This window comes from Sphaeramia orbicularis, chromosome 8 (genome assembly GCF_902148855.1).
Source record: "Sphaeramia orbicularis chromosome 8, fSphaOr1.1, whole genome shotgun sequence".
Taxonomy (NCBI): domain Eukaryota; kingdom Metazoa; phylum Chordata; class Actinopteri; order Kurtiformes; family Apogonidae; genus Sphaeramia; species Sphaeramia orbicularis.
The window spans coordinates 2,713,608-2,739,633 of record NC_043964.1 but is presented as its reverse complement, the minus strand read 5'-3'; the positions used below and the strand labels follow the sequence as shown (position 1 = coordinate 2,739,633).

Here is a 26,026-nt window from a genome sequence, read left to right as displayed (position 1 = left end):
TCTGCTCAATTTAAGGCACAGGTGTCAAACATCCGGCCCGGGGCCCAAATCCGGCCCGCCAAAGGGTCCAGTCTGGCCCTTGGGATGACTTTGTGAAATGCAAAAATTACACTAAAATATGAACAATCCTTTTAGTTCAGGTTCCACATCAGAACAATTTAATCTCAAGTGGGCAGGATTCAGTCAAATACTTTCATAATAACATAGAAATAATGACAACTTCAAATGTTTCTCTTTATTTTCATGTATTTACAGTGAAACAAAGTATAATTTTGCAAAAAATGTGAACAACCTGAAATGTCTTAAGAGAAGTAAGTACAATTTTAACAAAATTCCACTTGTTATTCAATGTTTTGTGTCTTTGTAGATCCACTGTGATGTGTAAGTTATAATGTACATGTGGAAATGATAAACTGAGGCAGAATACTGTTAAAATTACACTGATTTTTTTCAGTTTGTTCATGTTATTCACATCTTTTGAAAGGACAGTTTGTAGATGTAAACGTTTTAATAATGTAAATTAACTTTTTTCACTCTAAAACACTGAGAAAAGTTTGGAGTTGACATTATTTATATATTATTGTGTTATTATTTTACTGGTTCGGCACACTGCAGATCAAATTTAACTGAATCTGGCCTGTGAACTAAAATGAGTTTGACACCCCTGATTTAAGGGACATGAGTACAGTAAGACGAAAAAATCTGACAGAAAGAATGTCTCCTATATATGAAGTCACTTTGAGCTGAAACTGAATTTTTTTTTTACCTTTATTTCAAAGATTACAGTTAACAAAAATCAAACACACAATCGACAAGGCCACAAGAACTTACATCAATCTGAACATACAAATTAATTTTAAGTTCTGTAGCAAAAGAATTGTTTAACATGACGACAAACAAACAAACAAACATTAGGCCGCCTACACATTCAGTAGAAACACAATGAAGGAATAAATGACTATGGGGCTGATGGGGTTTGGCAGAAAAATATGCACTGTAAAGTAAACCAAACAATAGTAGTAACTGTTTTTGTCCTTTTAGGAAATAATACTGTGTGGCTTCAAGGTTTATAGCACTGGTGGAAAAAGAAAAAAACTAAAATTAAAAGGCCTCGTTTGTCTGTCTGACTGTCATTAACTGCACCTAGATAGTAAATATTCTGGCAGTATTATGGCATACATTTGGAACTTTTGGGGGTTTTTTGGCGTTATGAAAACCTTTAGGTTTAACTGTGGTATGACTACGGTTCTCCATAATAGATCTGGAGGCACCAGCAGTATATGTCTGAGTTCTGGCATATGTGTGGTGAACCAAAAGACTGGGCAAAGAGTGGGATCAAGTATAGGGATGGTATGGCATGGTTATGGCAAGACAGAAGACTGACTAAAGAGCAGCAACATCTTATTCCATATATGGATGTGTTTTGGTTGTGTTTTGGCATATTTCTGTGAAGCCAAAACACTGCGCAAAGTGTGGGAATTTCTATCCAGAAGAAAACCCACTTCATTTTAACCTGTTGAACCCTGACCATACTTTCAGGGGAAAACCGCCTAAACAGACATACCCAAAGTACATGAAGAATTCTTTCACAATCATAAGGTTCATATGGATGTTCTTGGTGTCTGTGGACATTTACAGAGCTCACAGAATCTATTCCCATTGTCTAAAATATTGTATCTATTACTCTGCCTGAGTAAACTGGAACAAACTAAAAGAGAAATTAGAATTTTTTATCCTCGCCTGTTTTTTTTCGGCTGGATTGACGATGATATGTATAAATTAATTGTTTGTGTCAGAAATTTTTAATAGTGTATATTTCACCCCACAAAGATTAAAAATCATGTTTGAACATTAAAGTTTGCACTAAAATACACTTTTGATGTACTTTTATTAACATCAGGGTCTAAACTTTGAGCAATAGTTGAAAAAAACATCCATTGTCCTGATTTATTATATTTTTATAGTAGATGAATATTAATATAATTTTTTGATAGGGCTAAAGGGGCATGATCAACACAAATTTGGGGTGAATTTTGTCCTCCTTTTGGCCTCCCTTTGGGGCAGTTTTGGCTACTTTTTGGCTGGATTATGGGGATTTGGGGCTTTTCTGGGACAATTATGGCTATACTTTGGAAGTCCGCAATTACTTTTGGGTGAATTTTGGCTTCCTTCTGGTTTGATTTTGGCTTGCCTATTTTGGGCCATTTATACATCCACCCAGAACTTTGCCAAAATGGCATGCCAGTTTTGGGCCAGATTTAAGCCATAGTGGTTTTGCTGTCTGGGCAGACACTGATCGTTGTGTGTGTTTTCCAGGGCTGGCTGGTTTAGATGCTCGCTCCAGTGGCAGGATGGGGAGCAGAGCCATGGTCTACTACATGTCCACCACTGTCATCGCTGCCATCCTCGGGGTCATCCTGGTGCTGGGGATCCACCCAGGGAACCCCAAACTCAGGGGAAGCACGACAACCACAGCCACCAAGAACCAGGAAGTCAGCAGCTTAGACGCATTCCTGGACCTGATCAGAAACCTGTTCCCTGAGAATCTGGTGCAGGCCTGCTTCCAACAGGTACCGTCAGCATCTGGAATATTACTCTGACACTGTTTGCTGTCTGTAAAGCAGGATTCTCAACCCTTCAATGCACAAGTGTCTGGACCCTCCACTCTTCCATAAATGGGTCAAAAATGGCCTGTGTTAAAATCAGTGTGTTTTTATGCCACTTTTGCCATTTTGTCATATTAAAAATAATCATTTGTATTGGGGTTGGGTCCACAAAAGAATGATTTCATGTTTGAAGTTTTTTAAATTTTTCATTTTTTTTTTAACATTTTATCCATTTATACCTACTATTTGGAACCAATATTCACTTTTAAAGTCTTTGAAAAGGTCCATTAAGCATCTGTGTGTTATTTATGCAATAAATTATATAAATTTTTCAAATCGGATTTTATATATTTTTTGTGTTTTCTGTCCTTTTATGTTTTTATAGTAGGTTAAAGTGAAAAAATAATAGACAGATGATATAGATGAAGTTGTGCTGAAAAAACAGATTCCAAACATGGGTATGGTAAACATTTGTTTCTATAGTATATAAAGGCAAAATCAAAAGGACTGAAAAACAGACAAACTAGACTCAGACCACTAAGGGTTAATATTTGAATGTTTCTGCAACAGAAGGGACATTGTGTTTATTATTTGATTTATTTGTTTTTTGGGTTTTTTTCCAAAATACAACTTGGTTAAATTATTTCAGTGTGTGAATTAGTACTTTTTGAACATTTTGAGCACAATTTCAATAATACCGCGATAATAATGATAACTGTGATAATTTTGGTCACAATAACTATGATGTGAAATGTTCATATCGTTACATCCCTCTGTAGGATATAATTGGCTATATGGTATATAACAGCAATAGGACAATGTCAACATCCATTTAATGAGTGAGTGGTTTAGTGGTTTTGCTGGAGGATGAACCAAAGGTTCAGATGAAATTCCACTGCGACTCATTTTGACCCACCTGTGGAAGCTTGGGGTAATAATACAAAAACTATAATTTAAATTGCATGATGTCAGTAACATGTTCTTTGAGGAATACCTGGAATATGAAATGCTAACAACTTTACAAAGCTGTTGCAAGAAAACAACTTCACGGGTCATTTTGACCCATTTATGCATGTAAAGGTTAAAATATGAACATGAAAATGGCCAGGTGATGTTGCTATTCATCTAAAGCCTGCATCAATTTACTTCAAGGAGATGGTAAACCACCTGTTGTCATCTGTTTAACCGGGAAACATTCTCATTTGTTATGAGAAATGCTAAATGATGATTCTGAACCCTTTTGTCTAGATTTGGAGCTATGACACTTCATAAAATGTTGGGAACTCCCCTTTACGGTTAACCAAAGGCCAAAGATCAGGTCATAAGCATGTCTGTCCAAAGTATTAGTGAGCAGGCGGACAGAATGAAGGAGGTTTTTATGGACTGGGGATTCTCTAGAGATACTGAACATCCTCCGTATTCCATTTACAATGGTCTTTACATGTGTCAGCAGGACTGAGTGAAGGCAGGAATTGACTCCAAGGCTCAAAAGGCCAAGGCTGATCCTTAGAGTGTAGCTATGTGGAACATAATAGGGCTTTAAACAAAGCTCCTAAAGATAGGAAATTATTCAACTGTCATTTTGTGTATTTATTCATCCCATATTTCTTCAGGAAGGTCCCATTGAAACACAAGATCTCTTCTTCCAGTGAGTTCTGGTTAAAATAGTTGCAACTAACAGTTTCATATTAAAACACATTAAACACAATAAAAACATAAAAGCAATTTAGAAAAGATAAAAAGTAAAGAATAGTAAAGAAAAAACAAAGGAAAATGGATGTCTGTGACTCACACCATCTACAATAGATCATGTTAAGCATCAACAAGATTCTTTCAGAATTGCTTGCAAGTATTTAAAGTGTTTCAAATAGGATGGTGTTTAACTCTTCATTCCATCCATGGAGCATGAAAAGAAAAAGCAGTTTTACCAAGTTCTGACTTCATCTTTGGAGGGTTCAGTAGATCTAGTGCTGTAGCTGCTAGTATGATATGAAAAGAGGCTGGAGATGTAAGTAGGTAGTTCACCTAACACTGCCTAAAGCAACATACAGTTTTCTCCTCTGATTTAAAGAGGATCATCCTACAGGTTTATCTAAACTGTACAGTAATGAGTGTGTGAACCACTGTTAGTTACAAAGTGAAGTGCAACAGGAAGCACAGACGTATATGTATGTGTATAAATTATATGCTGTTTCGAGGAGACTCTTTTTATACAAACACGATCAACTGTTGAAAGAGTGAAATCCACTGTCATGTAACAGGAGTGAATGAATGTTATCAGTGTTGTCTTATTTGCAGGTAAAGCCAGTTGTGTTTTTTTTTTTTTTTTTTCGGTTAGCTGCTTTTTCATTCATTTTTCATTTTAGATAGCCTATGTGTTTTGCATATATTCCCTCTGCCATGTTAAATACCATACATTACATGAACAGAATCAGCGGTAGAATATAAAAAAGAACAGTTCTTCAATGACTGTGCTCCAGTGCAGATTCGGTCACGCTTTTCTTCCGTGTTTCCATTTTATGTAACTTAAGTAATACAAATATCAGTCTTTTCACCACTACACTTATTACAAGCGACTTAATTAACTATTTACCAGTTACTGGTTTACTTTCTGATGTGACTTTTAAGAAAAGATAAGATAAGATCCGATAAATATTTATTACCCCCAGCAAGTGTAATGGCGGAGGTTATGTTTTCATCAGGGTTTGTCTGTCTGTCTGTTTGTTTGTTTGTTTGTCTGTTAGCAAGATAAAAAAAGGTATGGATGGATTTTTGTGAAAATTTTCAGGAAATGTTGACACTGGTACAAGGAACAAATTATTAAATACTGGTTGTGATCCGGGAGGGGGGCAGATTTTTTTGTTGTTTCGTCTGTCTGTTAGCAAGATAATTCAAAAGGTTATGGACGGATTTGGATTCAATTTTCAGGAAATGTTAATACTGGCACAAGAAACAAATGATTACATTTGGGGGAGGGGGGGGTGATCTACCTTGGCAGAGGTCTGCGCTCTCCGAGTGCTTTTCTAGTTGTAATTGCGATAATTATTATGCTGATGATACAGTAATATATAGCTCAGCATTCATGCCCAAAGTGATGCTCTCGCAGTTTTAACCAAAATTAGGTTGAATTAAAACTGGTTTTAAATGCATGACATTTGCTTTCAAATGCAAATAAAATTCTCTGAACACCACTTTACACAGCTCTTAGATTGAATCTTTATCTCATTACAGATATCTGCTTATTTTACTGAATAACTCTTTCTCTCATTCATGTCCCAGATTCAACTGAAACTAGGTTTTTATTTCAGAATCAGATCCTGTCTTTCATTTGAGACTAAAAAGAGATCTGTTGCTGCAGTTTATTGTCTGTGTTGGACTATTGTGATGTGATTTACATGCATACATCCTTTCAAAACTTGCTCAGAGGTTTATGTTTGCCAGACTGTGAATTTTTTCACAGTAAAACTTGTACTCAAGTAAAACATCTGACTTCTTCCTCCTCCACTGAACCAGATCAATACTTGGTAGAAAGTTAAGTCATAAAAAGAGTTTTAGGGGGTCACTCCAAAATTAAATCAAAGATTAATAAAATAATGTAGAAGTAAAGACATATCCATGCTCTATTGTAACCCTGGAGTTTCCATCTGTGTGCTGAGTTACAGTAGAGTCAGGAAACAGCCACTGTTTGTCCAATCGGATCATTTCTGAACCATAATCCAAGTCTCAATCACGATGCAACAGTTGCCTTCTTGTGTCCAAATCCTGCCCCGCCTCCTCTTCTTCCAGTCCTGTGTGTGTCTGCATGATTAGAAGAAGTTGACTGTGTTGTGAGGGTGAGCCCTTCTGTTACTGTTAATCTCTTTACATCTGTCCTGCTGCATCCTTGTGCACCACAGTCGGGCATCTGCTCGTGAACATGCCACGCCGCTGAGCTTACAGTGACCTGTGTTTTCTCGTCTTTCTCCCTGGAGTATTCTCTGCTTTTATTTCTGCTCGGCGCCCTTTTCTCTCCATCCTTCTCCACATCTTGCTTTTATCTGTCTGCATCTCTGCTCTTGCTGCTTCTTTTGTTTTGCACTCATCAGGGATTCACTGTAGTCATAAAAGACATAATTGCTTTCGCAGAACAGATTTCGTCCTTCGCCTTTCACCCTCTCCGTCTCTCTTCTCGTGCCTTTGTTGTTTCTTTATGAAAATCTCCCTGTTTTGCTTTTTCTCCACATACAGCGCTGTGTTCACTGTGCCACTGCCAAGCTTTTGTTGATTCACAACCACAATATGAATTCCAGCATCTGTTTGAACCACAGATCAATCTGAGTGTCATTCTGTCCTCCCTCCAGGTTCAGACGGTGCTAAAAAAGGTGCCAGTTGCAGCATCAAACCAAACAGAGCCCATTTTAGTCAACAAGAAGAAACTGGAATATAAATGGGGCATGAATGTCCTTGGTGAGTTGATAACAAAGATATAGTTTTGAAATTTTCATTTGGTTTTATTTTTATTTAGTCTTTCATTTGGGTTTTTGATTTCTGGTTATTTTGGCTAATTTTAGATTCAGTTACAAGAAGTTAGAAAGATATCAAATATTATTTACAGAAGCATTGTTTGTTGAAGGTTCCCGTGTGCAGAATGACTGTGCACTATGAACCATTGACCTATCTGTCATGTTTAACGGTTTTCTTCCAGTATATTATGACTTTGTAATCTAAGTGATGTTTGTTATGTTAGTCGTTTGTCCAGGACAACAGATGGAAATTAGCTTCTCTGCTAAATCTGATGCATGCATCTTGTTCTTTGTAACTAATGCCTATACACACTGTCCTGTAACTAAATAAATAAATACAAACCCTCAAATTTCACCTTGTGGGACAAATAAAATAAAGACATATCTTATTAAAGACTTAAAAAAGTTGCTAGTGACCAAAAGCATCTACTGATATAAAAATTTTCATAAACTAATCATATCAATACATTGAAATAATTCACGTAAAATACAGTTTCTCAGCTTTTCAGCAGCATCAGATAAGACAGTAGCAAATGTTGAAAGACACAACATTGACTTGGCAACATCGATTCACCAGTAAAACCCATGTCGTTTGATAAATGACAGTAGACACTTTGTTTTTTAATATTCAGTTAATTATATTTGGTTGAAAAAGCTACTGTTGCTTCAGTTTTCTTTGCTGTGATATAATATCCTTTAAATATATCCTGAACTTCTATGAACTTCTACATGATCAGTAAATTAAATATAGGAAAATACCTAATTTTCACTGAAAATGCAGAGGATAACCTAAAAGATTGTGATAAATCACTTTAAAAAAAAGGTTAGAGCTTGAGAAAAAAAACACGTGGAAGTCACCAGAGAAGCATTTCTAGGTCTTTAAGGGTTAAAATTAGGGGAAAATTAAACCAAAGCTGACTTTACTTGCAATTTCTATTTAAAAAAACATCCAAAACATTTTTATTTTTAAGCTTTTTCTTCTCATATCATCCCATTTTGCCATTTTATTTAATTTACCGTGCTCTGCTTTGCATGTTGAAATCTGTTTTGCATTTTGTGTTTTTTTGTTTTTTTTTTTGTTCTCAAGGCTTGATCGGCTTCTTCATCACCTTTGGAATCTGTATGGGCCGGATGGGTGAGCGAGGGAAGATCATGTGTGATTTCTTCAACATTCTCAATGAAATTATCATGACGATGGTTTCCATGATCATGTGGTCAGTGTCTTGTTTTCACTGTCGGTGTTTTTTGTGTCTATCTGTGCACCATGTGTCTGTTTTTGCTCATGTGGGCCAACGGCCACGTTGCTTTGACATTCTGGAGATACCACACACGGCGGCCAATGACAGTGATGGATAAGGCGAGGTGTGTGCGCATGAGGCAAATTGTGAGAGGGAGAAACAGAAACGGACGGCAAACACTGAAATGAAGAGAGATGAAGAAGAAGAAGTAGTTAGTGTGTTAGTGAAGGACATGGACAGATGGAAAGTGAGCAAAAGGGATTCCCTGGGACAAGCTGGAGTCTGTGGTATGCCGGGGAGTAGCAGGAGCCGGGGCCCGGAACAATGTTGTAGGTTCCCAGGGGAGCCGGGGTGGACGGTCTCCAAAATGTAATGGATCCACCGACGATAGAGGAGTCACTTGGCAGCAGTGCGGAAAGCAGATGCGGGAGGGAGGAGGGGAGGAAGGGATAGTGGGACGTGGAAAGATGCGTGTAAGAGCATGTCTTCAGAGTGCGGTGCTCACTTTGAGGCTTCGCAGGACCCCGAGTAGGCGCTCCGAAAAAGAGTGTAGTGCAGCGTTTTTCAACCTTGGGGTCGGGACCTCACATGGGGTCGCCTGGAATTCAAATGGGGTCGCCTGAAATTTCTAATAATTGATAAAAATACAAAAAAAAACTTCCTAATAAAATATATGTTGAGTTGACGGAGACAATCACAATACATACAAGGTGGGGAAGCCAAATGTACAATGAACATTTAGTTGTTTTTTCTCAGCAGGCACTACGTCAGTTGTTTTGAACCCAAACATATACTGATGTCATAATCATACCTAACACTATTATCCATACCTTTTCAGAAACTTTTGCCCATATGAGTAATCAGGAAAGCAAACGTCAAAGAGTGTGTGATTTGCTGAATGCACTCGTCACACCAAAGGAGATTTCAAAAATAGTTGGAGTGTCCATAAAGACTGTTTATAATGGAAAGAAGAGAATGACTATGAGCAAAACTATTACCAGAAAGTCTGGAAGATACTATTAAAGAAGAATGGGAGAAGTTGTCACCCCAATATTTGAGGAACACTTGTGCAAGTTTCAGGAAGCGTGTGAAGGCAGTTATTGAGAAAGAAGGAGGACACATAGAATAAAAACATTTTCTATTATGGACATTTTCTTGTGGCAAATAAATTCTCATGACTTTCAATAAACTAATTGGTCATACACTGTCTTTCAATCCCTGCCTCAAAATATTGTACATTTTGCTTCCCCACCCTGTATAAGACATGACAAACTCTGAAGCTGAAACTGAAGCACTGTGGTTCTGTTTATCTTTCCAGTGTTCATCGGGCCAGTATGTACTTATTGATTCAAAATTCTTTAATTGTTTGGTAATTCATTGCAACCTTGTAAGTACAAGCTGAACTGACTGTACATATCCTGTCCAAGGAAAATACAATTCTCACTTTGTGCAGTAATCTACACCTGGATTTACTGCCTCCGTCTATAATAATATACATTATATAGACTAAATGTCCTCTAAAGTTAACATTTATTTGCATCATAGTATAGCAAACTATTACATGATCAAAAAGAAATTAATTTTAGCAAAAAAATGTCTCTGTTTTGAATGTCTGGGGTCGCCAGAAATTTGTGATGTTAAAATGGGGTCACGAACCAAAAAAGGCAAGGCAAGTTTATTTATATAGCACATTTCAGCAACAAGGCAATTCAAGGTGCTTCACACAACATATAGAAATAAAAAGAAACACATTTAAAACATTATAAAAGAAACATGTAAAAGGTGATTAAAAACAGCAAGTAAGAAAACAACACATAGAATCCAAAAAAAAAAATAAAAGCACACACATATTGAAGTAAGAGTTGCAGTGCAGAGTTTCAAAAGAGAATATAAAATTTAAAAAGTCCAAAGCCTTTTAAGTCAAAGGCAGCAGTGAACAGGTGAGTCTTTAACCTTGACTTAAAAGAACTCAGACTCTCAGCAGACCTGATATTTTCTGGTAGTTTGTTCCAGATATACGGAGCATAGAAACTGAACGCTGATTCTCCATGTTTAGTTGTGACTTTTGGAACACAGAGCAGACGTGCAGCAGATGAAAAAAGGTTGGAACCACTGGTGTAGTGGCACTCAGAGCAGGGATGGGAAGCAGAGGAAGGAAGGGGGGGGGGGGGGGGCTGGAAGAAAAACAGCAGGATGCTTGTGTTGTAGCTCTCCTAGGCCATCTACATGTGCAGCTGGACACCAAAGGAATTGTGTCCTTGTTCGTATCACTCACACAGTATAAACAGATTACTCATGAGCCTATGGAAGGAGCCAAACATAGAGCCCTGTGTATACAAAAACACGTATCATACAGAGAACACATCCATCAAATCCTATACAAGGCATACTGCGCCAAACAACTGTCACTGAATGCCATCTTTAACCCCAACTGACTTGAGAGAGCAGGTTGTGATGAGTCCTGCTTTGACTAGGACTGAAAAGGGCTTAAAGGCTGCTTTAATTCCTCCATCACACAGCGCTCTGTATTCATGAAATGAAACAACTGCACTAGAAACACAAGCTCAAGAATGTGTCATGTCCTCACATCTAGGAATCGGTCCTCTGTGAATGATGTGTTGTTTTCCTGACATGATGAAATGAACTGTCTTGGGTAAATATTTATTCAAATATAAATAATTATTAAATGTTAAAATATACAGTTAGGGAATTATGAGGATGTTGCAACATAGTTAGCAGCAGCAGAGAGGAAAACACGATGTTCTGGACAAAAGAAGAGCAAGGAAAGTCAGCATTAGGTTGTCAGGTTTCAGTCAGAATATACAATATCAAAAATAGACCCTTTAATAGATACAGATAGATTTAATATAATGGTAATCAGGAGTGTAAGAAAATATCAGTATCGCAATATATTACAATATTTCACTTCACTTCACGATACTGTATTGATATTAACCCTTTCATGCATGAATTATGAGAGCCTTAGACAATATTTTTTTCTTGAGTGTTTTGTTTTTCCCCTTTAGGCATGAAAAAAGCAACGCAATTGAAATTTTTTTTTTTATGAACCTATTTTTCATGGAGTTACAAAAATGTCCACTCAGCTGGACATCATATGTTTAATTTTTGAAGCAAAGAAACATGTATTTAAAAGTGATATACTGTGTGAAAGCTATGAAATAAAAACATTTTTAATGCCACTAATCTGATGTTTTCTCACATTCAATCATACTGTAATACTAGTTATTACTCATTTCATGAAGATAATATCCTCCTGAGACCCAGGAAATTGACAGTTTTAGCTTTTTTACACAAAAAAATGATCTTGTTTGGAAACTGCATAATGCAACAGTTTTTTCGGATACATGTTTAAAATAATTTTTATTTATTTGTTGATTTTTTTTAATGGAATGTCCTTTGCAATGGACTGCATTTAAGTTAAACCGTCAAACTCTTGTCCCCTACAGAGGACAAAATGCATTGCTGGGTCTCAGGAGGATATGCAAAAAAAAAAAAAAAAGCTTTTTGTTTCAGAAAACTGTTAATGATAGTCTAATAACAATTAGCAATTGATTTACACTCAGACATGTTAGTGCAGATCAGGTTTATCAAGAACAGCAAAGTTCCAGTAATTGTATGAACTGCAGAGTTTGAGATGATGCGTAAGAGTCCACTGTGTTGGCTGATCTGGAACTAAAACAACAAAACTCATGAATATACAAGAGAACAGCTGCAGAAGAACTGACCACTGGAGTGACCACTGTGCATGAAAGGGTTCAAAAGTACTGTATCAGTATTTTTAGGTATTTATTCAAATGCAGACATGGTGAGGGTTCATTTTTGTTTTTCAAGCTCTTTTATTTCTAGATTCACATGAGTATTTTGTTCTGTTGTTTGTATACTACAAAAGCAGTATTGTGATATTGATATTGGTGTATGAATGTGTGTGTGAATGGGTGAATGTGAGGAATTGTAAAGCACTTTGGGCACCATTAATGTGTTGAAAATGCGCCATATAAGTTCAGTCCATTTACCATTTACCATATTGCAGGTCATACATGTAGTTTTTTTAAACTGATAACGCTGTTTTGTTAAATAATGGATAATTCAAGCATCCTAAAAGCACTTTTTACTGTCTGAAAGAGGTAAATGTTTGGTTTTTTTTTTATTGGGAATGCACAAAAATAATGTTTTGATGTTGGATGATTCAGGGACTGAACACTATGTATTCGTTTCACAATAGAATACGAACATTTAAGCAGGATCTTAAACTGTAATGTCTGTAAAACATTTATTTATTTATTTATTTGTGTGTTTTGTTTTGTTTTTTGTACTGGTAAAGCCGCATGTTAAAACTTTATTTATCCAAATGCTGCACTATAAGTTTTTCCAGGAAATTATCATTTAAAAACAGAAACAAAACAAAAAATATCACCTTGTTAACATTATTGGGATATATCGCGGTATATCGTATTTCGATCCTAGTATTGTGATTTGTATTGTATCTCCAGATTCTTGCCAATACACAGCCCTAATGGTGATAAATAGACCCTCAGTTATTGTGCTTGTAATGTTTGTCTTCCTTGGTCCTCAGGTACTCTCCCATTGGCATTGCATCCCTGATTGCAGGGAAGATTGCAGCGATCGGAGACTTGGAGGTGGTGGCCCGTCAGCTGGGCATGTACATGGTGACAGTGATAGTGGGTTTGGTGATCCACGGAGGCCTCATTCTACCGGCCATATTCTTTGCTATCACCAGAAAAAGCCCGTTTGCTTTCTACTCTGGGATCTTTCAGGCCTGGATCACGGCGTTGGGCACTGCTAGCAGGTAGGACAGCCCACAGGAAGTGTGTTTGCGTGTATGGACATTCTCTGTGGGGGCATGTGTTAACACATGTGTGTCACATGTCTCTTTACAACATCTTTTCCTTGAGCAGCTGCTGTGGTGACTATGATTGATCGGCGTAGCCTGCGACTCGCTTTCAGCTATTTGGGTTAAATCTGAAAAGGCTAACGGCAAAATTCAGTTTTTATGCAACAGAACTGATAAATCAGGACAGCAGAGCCAAATGTGTGAGCACAGGCTATCATAGACAAAGTCCATGTCAGACAGATCCTGTGTTGTAAATGTCTAAGCCATGGGATTAGTTGTCACCAGCCAAACTGGCCCCGTTGTATCCTGCCTGGCCCGGCTTGGCTCGGCCTGCCAGGATTCTGCACTGCCGCTGAAACCAACTGTCATTTTGGCACATTACTGCGGCTTTAGTGAATATGGGTAATCCTATCAACATTTACTCTAATTATATTATGACCCAAGCTTAGCAGGGCCAGGAATCAAATTCCTTTAATTCACATGTTGGATTGCAACAGTGGCCGGCACCAGCTGTTAGGAGTAGACACCCCACTCAGATTTCTGTTTTTTTTCTCTCTCTCCCCCCTTTACCTCCTTCCTCACCTCTGCACTTTTGCCTTTCACCACCTGTCTACCTGTTTTATGTTCTCCCATCAAACGCTGCTGTCTCTGCCTGTTCTTTGTACGTCCACACCTTTCCCTCTCTGACGTGGTTCAGTGCAGGGACGTTGCCCGTCACCTTCCGCTGCCTGGAGGAAAATCTGAAGATTGATAAGCGTGTGACTCGTTTTGTGCTGCCTATAGGAGCCACCATCAACATGGATGGTACTGCACTGTATGAAGCCGTGGCAGCCATCTTTATCGCCCAGATGAATGACATCACACTGGATGGTGGACAGATTGTAACTGTCAGGTAAGACTTAGAAACATCACATAAAGGTTATAAAATCATACAGCTTACCGACAATCCTTTTTACTGGAATTATACAGTTTGAGTTTCTGTCAGGAGGTGTTGGTTGAAGCTGAGTTGGGGTTTATGGTTTAATTTTACTGATGTCTAAGGTTATTTATGCCACACAAGGTTTGTGCAATGTCACAATGAATACCACATGTGAAAATGATGTCTCATGTTCTCTGAACTGTTCTTTCACAACCTGATGGACTCTGATGAATGGTGGCTTCATCTAATATTTATGCTTTCTCGCAAACTGAAATGAGAAGACACTCACTGCATCAGTTAGGATTAAAGAACTTGTTGCAGCTGAAACATATTAATCACTGCAGTAATTATCCAGTGGAAGGATCTGAAGTATTCACTTAGTTGAATCCATGTGGAGACTTTTGTGGCCAGGGTGAGTATTAGCTAATAATAGGGCATCAACAACAATGAGTTGGCTATCGTGTCATGTGGCTTCAAGCTAAAGTTTGTGCCAGAGAGCCTGGTCCACTTGGGACAAGTACAACTAATGGGTTGTGCTTAAGTTTGTACCGAAGCCTTACCTCAAAAAGTGCCTGTTTGGTGCATAGATGAAGCCTGGCACCACCGCACCAATTATTAAAATAGACTTGGTCTGGAACCTCTCAGTTAATTTCCGATTTCCCGAGGTGTTACCAGCTGCACAAACCAACATGCCTCTGGAAACAACTGGACAGACCTACAACTAAAAACCCTAATGTGATCTTCCTTATCAACTGAGGCACAAACATGGTGTCTAACATGTGGCCCAGGGGCCAAATCTGGCCCGCCAAAGGGTCCAATCCGGCCCTTGGGATGAATTTGTGGAATGCAAAAATTCCACTAAGATGTGAACAGTCAGGTTCAGGTTCAGGTTCCACCTTCAAACCAATTCAATCTCAAGTGGGTCAGATCAGTAAAATACTACCCAATAACCTATAAATACTTATAACTCCAAATTTTTTTCTTTGTAAATGTAAATATTTTCATGTATTTACACTAAAACAAAGTATTATTTCGCCAAAAAAAATGTGGACAACCTGAAATGTCTTAAAAGAAGTAAGTACAATTTTAACAATATTCCACCTGTTACTAAATGTTTTGTGTGTTTGTAGATCCACTGTGATCTGTAAGTTCTATATAATGTACATGTACACTGATTTTTTCAGTTTCTTCATGTTATTCACGTTTGAAAGGATAGTTTGTAGATGTAAACCTTTACATAATGTAATTTTTACTTTTTTTCACTCTAAAACATAGAGAAAAGTTTGGAGTTGACATTATTTCTATATTATTTTTTTATTCTTTTACAGGTTCGGCCCACTGCAGATCAAATTTAGCTGAATGTGGAACTGATCTGAAATGAGTTTGACAGCCCTGAACTAAGGCCTTAAGCGCAGTTATTTGTCTTTCCATTAGAGAAAATATCCTGTTCGATTTGTTTACTACAGATGCAACAGCAAACTGAAAGAGCAGGCAGGATCAGCAGCTTGTCTGTCAATCATCCAGTTCAACCCGCCCCATCCCCTCTGAAATGTCTTCCTACAGGACTGTTACAGAATTTCTCTCGTTGGAGCTCCTACATTCAGTGTTGCAGCGTTTCAGTGAACAGAATGGTAACATGGAGACCACAGCTTTGTTTTACATCTGGATCTCTAAGTCTGTGGCGTCCACGCTTCAAGTCGTGCCTTTGAACTGCAAATGGATTCGAACAGTTTGCTGCAAATTATAGATTATTCTTTTATCGCTCATTTGCTCTGAATTTTCATGTGATTTCAATGAGCATTAGGTAGTGTACTATAATACCCACAGATGAATGGTAACATGCAGCCTGTTTGAAATGAGCAAAGAAAGTAATGAGATTTGCTTCCCATGTCTGTGGTTTCAGCAAAACATTTAAGTCTGATTGGAACCAGTTTTGTTGGATCAGACTCTGCTTCTTGCGGCCGCGGGTTACAAATGATGCTCCTCACTTTGAAGTTGTTTATTGTATGTCTTTCATCAGCAGCTGTTTACCACCAAATTCCAAAATCTAATGTTAAAAGTGCTGTATGACTATTGTATGATCTGCGGGGACATTTTTGCAGAAATGAGAACCATGTGTAGCGTATAAATCTGATGAATGTCCCTCATTATGTCTGCGTTACAGCGATGTGATAATTAGCGCTGCACTTTGTCAGAAACGATTGAGATGTAAATGGAACGTCAGAGCTCAGATGGAGCTAACCAGTGTCCAGACCGGCCTGCGGTCACATGTGGGACCACAATGAACTGATCATTGTTTTAATTGCAGACGTGTCATGACATGCAGCATTCCTCCATGCATCAATGATGTAGGTCAAAAAACATTCAAGAAGTCAGAGTTGTTTTCTGAAATGACTCTTCCTTTCTCATACAGTAATACCAGGTTTTTGCCACATGTTTCTTCAACTGTAATTCTTCATGCACTGCCTTTACACAGAATAGCAGCTTCTATAAATGTGTGCTTTCATGCTTTGGAAACGGTGCAGCTGAACAAGTACTGCATGCAGAAGGTTGCAGTTGGTGTTTCTCCACCAAAGCCTATCATATACATTTCATGGCTCAGACACACTAGTGATGAATGACGGCAACAGCTACCACTTATGATGGTCATTCGGCATTTGTTTTAGCTACCAGAATTTAATAATAAGTGCTCTATGTTGAAAATTTAAGAGATTCTTGAAACATCCCTGAGATTATTAGCCTGGGCTATAATCTTGGCACATATTAATATGCATTGTCCCTTTGAAAAAAAACATTCAAACTTCAAATAAACATATTAATTTTAATTTCTTATTCACAAATTGGGGCAAAACATAAGCATAAGACACTTATTTTAAAATTTGTAAGACCCTTTTATTTACATCTGTTCTTTTTAGTCACAATTACTCAGTCCACCTGTGTTTTGTCTCAGAGTTTCATAGATTTGGTACTTGTTTTAGCTACCAGAATTGAATAATAAGTGCTTTATGTTGCAAATTTAAGAGATTCTTAAAATATCCCTGAGATTATTAGCCTTGGCTATAATCTTGTGTATTGGTACATATTATGTTTATTATTATTATGCATTGTCCCTTTGAAAAAAAAAAAAAAAAATTAAATTTCAAATAAACTTATTAATTTTAATTTCTTGTTCACAAATTGGGGCAAAGCATAAGACACTTATTTTAATATTTGTAAGAGCCTTTTATTTAAATCCATTCTTTTTAGTCACGATTACTCAATCTACCTGTGTTTTGTCTCAGTTTCATAGATTTGGAATTTGTTTTAGTCACAAAAGTTTAATAATAAGTGCTCTATGTTGCAAATTTAAGAGATTCTCAAAACATCCCTGAGATTATTAGCCTTGGCTATAATCTTGTGTACTGACACATATTGTGTTTATTAATATGCATTGTCCCTTTGAAAAAAATAAAAAATCAAAAAATCAAATTTAAAATAAACTTTTTAATTTTAATTTCTTATTCACAAATTGGGGCAAAGCATAAGCATAAGACACCTATTTTAATACACTCTAAGAAATAAAACACTGGAATTTGTTGGATTTAATTAAAAATGTTATGCATCTTGTTCCACAAAATATGGTTATTTAAATGTAAAAAATTGTTGCAGTTAATTGCAAAAAAAACCTCCTAATAAAGCCAAAGTAATTGTGTCAGTAAATCTAAAAATGCTACAACTGAAGAATTACATTTTCTAATCAACAGTATTGGTTTGGATTTACACACATTTAGTTGTAAATTTAGCGATGGGAAGTCTGATTCTTTTAACTAACTCGATTCTTTCGGTTCGTTCTTCTTTTGCGAATCGATTCCAAATCGATTCATTAATTTAAAAAAACATTCTGCATCGTTTCGGAATCGATTCGCAAAAGAAGAACGAACCAAAAGAATCGAGCTAGTTAAAAGAATCGGACTTCCCATCACTATTTTTACAACTAAATGTGTGTAAATCCAAACCAATACTGTTGATTAGAAAATATAATTCTTCAGTTGTAGCATTAAAGCAACACCTTATTTTAGATTTACTGACACAATTACTTTGGATTTATTAGCAAGTTATTTTTGTGATTAACTACAGCATTCTTTTATATTTAAATAACCATATTTCATGGAACAAGTTGCATAACATTTTTAATTAAATCCAACAAATTCCAACATTTTATTTCTTAGAGTGTATTTGGAAGACCCTTTTATTTGCATTCCGTTCTTTTTTAGTCATGATTACTTAATCCGCCTGTATTTTGTCTCTGAGTTTCATATGTTGACAGTGATGTACTTATGTAAATCCATAAATGGCTCATTTGTGGTCCACACATTTCGTCTACCAGTGCTGCTTTGCTGAAATGTCTTCCATACACAGTATAAATTTTCATCATCACTTTGATATTTCTTCTTAGATAAATGTTTTTAAAGCAGGAGCAGCTCGCCCTAATGTGGAAACCATATCAACATAAATTTCCTTCGAAGCCAAACCTTTCTTCTGCAGGTCCTTCACATGCCAAATGCCTTTTTCTTTTATTTTAGCAAGCAGCAGCAGATATCAATCAGCTATTTAAAGTCTTCTCCTCGCCTGGAAAACAACTGTCCCTCCAAACAAAGGGTAAAATCCGTTATCCACTGGACTGAATTAAACACACGCTAGGTTACTTGCATCTGGCATTCATCCTCCATAGTCAACATAAATAAACTGTGAAGCTCCAGCAGATCCACCAGAGCAGCTTCATGTGGAATCTGCAAAGTTCAATTCTGTAAAACATATTTTACTCTGACATCACTCTGAGAAAGGAGCCAAACTCTGGAATTCACAAGTGAAATCTGCTTCAAACTTTCAAGAGAGTCACTAAGTTGTGGTTTATTGAGCAACAGAAACGTCTTATTTTACTGTACTGTAAATGAGTATTGTTGGTGTCCTGTTGTAATCAGTTTCAATGCATTACGTCATATTTAAGTCATTTGACTCTTTAAAAAGTTCTCTAGGGACAAATATTGCAAATTAGCATTCACTAGAAACACTATGATACGTACATGAGATCACTGTTCTCAGTTTTTCTACATACGTGTATTTGTTCTTATCAAATGAACTTTTAAGCCAATCTTCATATTTTAATTTTGACCTCCACCAAGGAGGTTCTGTTTTTGTCAGCGTCTGTCTGTCTGTCTGTCTGTCGGTCGGTCTGTCGGTCGGTCTGTCTGTCTGTCTGTCTGTCTGTCTGTCTGTCTGTCTGTTTGTCTGTCTGTCTGTCTGTCTGTCTGTCTGTCTGTCTGTCTGTCTGTCTGTCCGTCCGTCCGTCCGTCCGTCCGTCCGTCCGTCCGTCCGTCCGTCCGTGTGCAAGATAACTCAAAAAGTTATGGACAGATTTGGATGAAAATTTCAGGAAATATTGATACTGGCACAAGAAACAAATGATTACATTTTGGTGGTGATGGGGGGTGGGTGGGGGGGCACTGATCTGCCTTGGCAGAGGTCTGCGCTCTCTGAGTGCTTCTAGTGTTTTATGTTTTCCCCTGTTTTAGAGGCAGTTATTTGACAAACTGAAGCTTCTTAATAAATCTCGACCACTTACTTTGTAACTGCGAAAATGGCTGGTTACTATTTATTTATTTATTTACCACATTTTATATTTATTGATGTGGTGGTCTCATCCTTTATTACCTCCACCAAGGAGGTTATGTTTTTGCCGGCATTGGTCTGTCTGTCTGTCTGTCTGTCTGTCTGTCCGTGTGCAAGATAACTCAAAAAGTTATGGACAGATTTGGATGAAAATTTCAGGAAACGTTGATACTGGCACAAGGAACAAATAATTAAATTTTGGTGGTGATGGGTGGGGGGGGGGTCTGACCTGCCTTGGCAGAGGTCTGCGCTCTCCAAGTGCTTTTCTAGTTGTTAATATTTTTAATCACTGGCTTTAATTCTTGTGATGTTGTTCCATATTTTGGGATGGATTTAGGATTGTGTGATAGTTTTATTTATTTATCTACTGCTGCTGTATCCTGTCCTGTGTTTCAGTATGCCATGTGTAAGTTATTATTATGTGTCTGCACTTGTTTGTACTGTGTTCTCAGTTTGGCGTTGCAGCCCCCGTGCACTATTGCCTACAACGAACATCCCCCACCCCCCCACCCCGTGGAAAATAAAGTATATCTTATCTCATCATGTCTTAAATGAGAAGCGTTGAGAATCATTGTTTGCACGGCTTCTTCTTCTTCCCAGTATGACCGCCACCTTGGCCAGTGTGGGCGCTGCCAGTATTCCCAGTGCTGGACTGGTGACCATGCTGCTGATCCTGACAGCTGTCGGCCTACCCACCCAGGACATCAGTCTGCTCATCGCTGTCGACTGGCTGCTGTGAGTCAGGTGTCTGAGGAGTGCTCAGCAGCTTTTTCTTCTCTTAACGACACATTTAATCGATAATGAAATATATGACAGAAAAACAAACAAGACAGTGCAAAAAGAATACGTACAAAAAGAACAAGCAGAGAACTAAATGTTAAAGCATAGTTACTGTCACAGTTTATAGTGGGAACTCGTTTCTAAGACTTAAGTAGCTTTACAGAATAGACTACCTGAAAAAAAAAAAAAAAAAAAAAAAACAGGCCCCACCTCAGATACATACAAATAACACCAGATATTACAATTAGGGATGTAACGATATGAAAATTCCATATCACAGTTATTGTGACCAAAATTGTCACGGTTACCATTATTATCACGGTATTTTTCAAAAAGGACTCATACACACACTGAAATAATTTAACCAAGTTGTATTTTGAAAAAAAAAAAAAAGCAACAAAAAAATAAAACAAATAAAATAATAGGCACAATGCACTTTCTCTTAGTGGTCTGAGTCTATTCTGTCTGTTTTTCAGTCCTTTAGATTTTGCCTTTATATACTATAGAAACAAATGTTTACTATACCCATGTTTGGGATCTGTTTTTCAGCACAACTTCATCTATATCATCTGTCTGTTATTTTTTCACTTTAACCTACTATAAAAACATAAAAGGACAAAAAACACAAAAAAATATATAAAACCCGATTTGAAAAATGTATATAATTTATTGCATAAATAACACACAGATGCTTAACGAACCTTTTCAAAGACTTTAAAAGTGAATATTGGTTCCAAATATTAGGTATAGAAAATTAAAATTGTAATAAATTAAAACTATACTCAAATATTTGACATAAAAACAGATCTTTACATAGGTGTTTTCTCCCCTAAAAGTGCAGCAATCAAACATGGTTTTCATGATAATTAGAATTTAAACTGTAATTTTCCTGCGGATTTATCGTTATACCGGTAATCGTTACATCCCTAATTACAATAGTATGTTCCAAAAACATTCAGGAAAATCTCTGTGACAACATATTTGAGGTGTCAGGGTTCATGTAGCTGAAAAAAGATTCCAAAAATGTGTCAAATCAGTCCATTTTTTAGTGTAAAGTATATCATTAGCCTCATAGCGTAATTGCAAGTAATATTTTGGCCAAATATATGCGTAACTTTACTCTCCTGACACTGCTGATTCATTTTATATAGATATCACAATTCAGCCAAAATTATGACTAAGGTAATTATTAGGGATGGGAATCAAGAACCGGTTCTTTTTGAGAACCAGTTCCCAGTAGCTCGACTCCTTGGAATCATTTGCCTGCCTGCTTAACGATTCTGCTTAACGATTCTGCTTATCGATTCCGCCTTCGTTGTGCATGCGCGATGATGTCACACATATGCTGCATTGTTTTGGTCAGAACGTGGCCAACATGGCGTTGAGGCAGAAACGGTCTAAACAGACCACACCAGGTCCAAACAGACCACACCAGGTCCAAACAGACCACACCAGGTCCAAACAGACCACACCAGGTCCAAACAGACCACACCAGGTCTAAACAGACCACACCAGGTCCAAACAGACCACACCAGGTCTAAACAGACCACACCAGGTCCAAACAGACCACACCAGGTCCAAACAGACCACACCAGGTCTAAACAGACCACACCAGGTCTAAACAGACCACACCAGGTCCAAACAGACCACACCAGGTCTAAACAGACCACACCAGGTCTAAACAGACCACACCAGGTCCAAACAGACCACACCAGGTCTAAACAGACCACACCAGGTCCAGTTGAACACTGTCAGAGCTTCCATGTCTTCTAAAGGCTGGAATCCCTCCAATCTGCTCAAACATTTGTCCACAGCATGTGAATCATTTACAGGAATGTCACGTATTTGATTCTCTACTTAGCGGCGCTTGTGACTGTAGCAGCAGAGTGAACGCCAGGCCGGTTCCAGTTCCGGTGCGGGCAAAAAAACGTCGTAACTCCTCAAATAGAAGTTTCCGAAGGGAAGAAGGGAAAGGAAATGAGATGCACAACAACGGGAGACGAGCCGAGCCGAGTCGAACCGGTTCCACGCAGTAGAAATGTGGCAATAGAGGAAATAGTAAAGAGTCTGTAGTTTCACTTTCACTGTAGCCAAACCCCCCCCCCCGAAACGGGCCCAGCGTCATCTGTTCTTATTTGTTCATACTGTATATGTTCTATTTTCTGTGCAGGTGGAAATATAAAAGACAGTTTATGTAAACACACCTGTTTGTACTCTTTTATTCCCTCACCCAATGACAATCGATAAGGAATCGGATTAATAAGCAATATCGATAATGGAATCGGAATCGTTAAATTCTTAACGATTCCCATCCCTTGTAATTATGCTATGAAGCTAATGATATGTAAGACACTGCAGTATGTTCTGACATTAAGTCCAACAGCATTCTCTACCATCTTGTCCTTCAGTATCCTGCTAAAATGTTCGTCTAAAATGTCAGTTTCTCCGGTCGTACCATGAGCTTCAAAGTTTCTCCTTCAGCCTTTTCAGGACAACACTTGCGAGAATGGTTTGTTAGAAGTACTCCTGTCATGCAGCTCTGTTATTTCAGTAGCTGACACTGATACCGTTTGTCCACTCAGTGACAGAATGCGCACGTCCATCAATGTGGTGGGCGACTCATTCGGTGCCGGCATCGTGGATCACTTGTCAAAGGCGGAGCTCGCTGAACTCGATGCGGCGGAAATGGAACTGCACCCACCAGAAGAGGAGCTGGATTTCATTCCTCCTCCACCGATCCTCACAGAAATGGACCTGATGGACCCCCTGAAACCACCCGAGCTGCCCCCCCGTTCCCCTCGGCCTCCCAAACTAAACCACCACAGCCACGTTCCGTCCCAGCCCCACTCCATCACTTACTCCCCGTCTCGTTCCGTCCGATCTCCGTCCCCACGCTCCATCCGTTCTCCCTCCCCTCGCTCCGTCTGTTCCCATTCTCCTCGACCTTTCCGTACTCATTCACCACATCTCCTACGCAGGACGGAGCCGGGCTACTGCGCCCTGCCCAGCCACGATAACCAGGTGGGTCCCAAAGGCCTGTTGTTTTAATAATGACAATATTAAACCATGGTGTAGTGTTCCCTGGAGAAGTGGGTGCACTCTCAATTTTTGGCTCCTTCTTTTTTTTTTTTTTAACCCTTTCATGCATGAATTATGAGAACCTTAATCAAGATTTTTTTTCCTAACTATTTTTATTCCTCTTTAGGCATGAAAAAAACCCAATGTCATTGAATTTTTTTTTTTTTATGAACCAATTTTACATGGAGTTACAAAATCATGCATTTAATTTTAGAAGCAAAGAAACATGTATCTACTGATATACTGTGTGAAAAGTATGAGATAAAAACATTTTTAATGCTGCTAATTTGATGTTTTCTCACATTTCAACAATACCTGCATGGAAATTATATGCAAAAAAAAAAAAAAAAAAACTGTTAATTACAGTTTAATAACAATTTGCTTTTTTTTTTTTTTTTCTTTTTTACAATCAAACATGTTCGTGCAGATCAGGTTTATCTAGAACAGCAAATTTACAGTAATGGTATGAATTACAGTGTTTGGGATGATGCATAGGCGTCCACTGTGTTAACTGATATGGAACTAAAACAACAAAATCCATAAATATACAATAGAACAGCTGGAGAAGAACTGTCCACTGGAGTGACCACTATGCATGGAAGGGTTAAAGTCCAGAAAAATGTTCTTTTAGAAACAGTGACATGTCAGACTCCTCTGTTTAGTTTACCCATAATCCATCAGTAATATTTGCTCACTATTATAAAATTATCATGACTTCTTCTATAAGGTTGAAGGTTCCAGGTTCCTTTATTTGTACCTGTAGGTAGGTTTGTTTTGCAGTCTAGGTGATTGCTTTGATGTTACAACAAGTCATACAGGGGTTGGACAAAATAATGGAAACACCTTCACCTCAAGATGATAATGCCCCAATCCATACAGCTAGAATTGTTAAAGAATGGCATGAGGAACATTCTAATGAAGTTGAGCATCTCGTATGGCCGGCACAGTCCCCAGACCTCAACATTATTGAGCATTTATGGTCAGTTTTAGAGATTCAAGTAAGACGTCGATTTCCACCGCCATCGTCTCTAAAAGAGTTGGAGGGTATTCTAACTGAAGAATGGCTGAAAATTCCTTGGGAAACAATTCACACGTTGTTTGAATCAATACCTCGGAGAATTGAGGCTGTAATTGCCGCAAAAGGCGGACCTACACCATATGAAATTATATTTTGTTGATTTTTTAAGGTGTTTCCATTATTTTGTCCAACCCCTGTACATTGAACATGTAAGACAGGTACTCGTGACTCGTTCTATATAAAAACATGCATTCTCACAAAAACCTGATCCTTTTGTCCAAATGCAAATGTTTTTATTTATTATATCAGGATACTTGTCATCCTGATGTAATATTTGTGTCGTTTCCTCCTCAGATTCCCACACTGCCTCGTTCCTACAGAGAGAGGGACAGGGAACGAGAGCGTCTGAGGCGAGAGAGTGAAACAGAGGAGGAGGAGGACAGAGAGAGGGTTTTAGGCGAAGTAAGCGATGGAGAGGAGAGTGACGACACCGCTTACGATCGGCGGCATGCCATCGGACCCGGTGACCTGCCGTGATTGAAATCTGACACAAAAGTTTCCCCAGTCGTTTTGTTTCTGTTTTATGAGCGCTTCCCCCACTCTAGTGTACCACTCCACTGCTTAGCAAGACTCCAGTGGAGGTCCACAGTGGATTTCTGGCTGGTTGCATTGCTGCTTATTTTACGTATATTGAATTTGCTGCTCTCGATCGACAGCGCTGTTGGATATGTGAAGCGTTCTATGAGCGTAATATTCATAGTTATTAAAATGTCGCAATGGCAACGCCTGTAACATTCCAGTCCAAGCCCTTAAAGGTTCAGCATGTGAGATGTTGTAGCACAAAGTGTGGAGGTTTGTGCCGGTAAAAGGCAGTTCTTCCTCACCACTGTCACCAAGTGTTGGTTCCTGGAGGATTCTGTTGGTGTCTGTGAATTGGTTTATAAACAGTCTGGTCTAAAACAGCTCTAAATCGTTAGCCTCGTAATATAATTGCCTAACTCATACACATATGGACAAAAGTATTGGGACATGTTGAATTCAAGGGTTTCTTTTTTAACAGGGGTCTGGGATACCAAACAGTACTGATATAATACAGTTTTATATTGGGATAAATATCATTACATTGGTTAGTTTGATTTAAATTGTTATCTTTGATTCCAAAATGTCTCAGGGATGGTTTTTACTGAATTTATCTCAACACTGATTTTTTTTTTTTTTTTTATCCATGACTATGATTTTAAATGTTCTACCTCTAAATTTCTCAAATATTTTTCATGCTGACTAAATAATTTTCTACTACATTTAACCATCTACTTTCGTCGCATCTTGCTTAGGAAGAAAAATCTCGGGCCTAAAAAATTAT

At 38.0% G+C, this 26,026-nt stretch overlaps 1 protein-coding gene across 3 annotated transcripts in view; it reads left to right on the top strand.

The window, feature by feature from the left end:
- The window catches only part of slc1a9 (solute carrier family 1 member 9), a 51,304-nt gene extending 25,842 nt beyond the window's left edge, over positions 1 to 25,462 (top strand). For 2 of the 3 annotated variants that reach the window (XM_030141884.1, XM_030141885.1), the window contains exons 4-11: positions 2,317 to 2,570; positions 6,947 to 7,052; positions 8,196 to 8,322; positions 12,941 to 13,174; positions 13,917 to 14,111; positions 20,388 to 20,522; positions 23,150 to 23,588; positions 24,973 to 25,462. In XM_030141884.1, the coding sequence (XP_029997744.1) occupies positions 2,317 to 2,570; positions 6,947 to 7,052; positions 8,196 to 8,322; positions 12,941 to 13,174; positions 13,917 to 14,111; positions 20,388 to 20,522; positions 23,150 to 23,588; positions 24,973 to 25,200 (1,718 nt within the window). In that variant the 3' untranslated portion in view covers positions 25,201 to 25,462. The remainder of the gene's footprint in view (positions 1 to 2,316; positions 2,571 to 6,946; positions 7,053 to 8,195; positions 8,323 to 12,940; positions 13,175 to 13,916; positions 14,112 to 20,387; positions 20,523 to 23,149; positions 23,589 to 24,972) is intronic. The other variant, XM_030141886.1, reaches the window with a different exon arrangement.
- Positions 25,463 to 26,026: the final 564 nt, after the last annotated feature.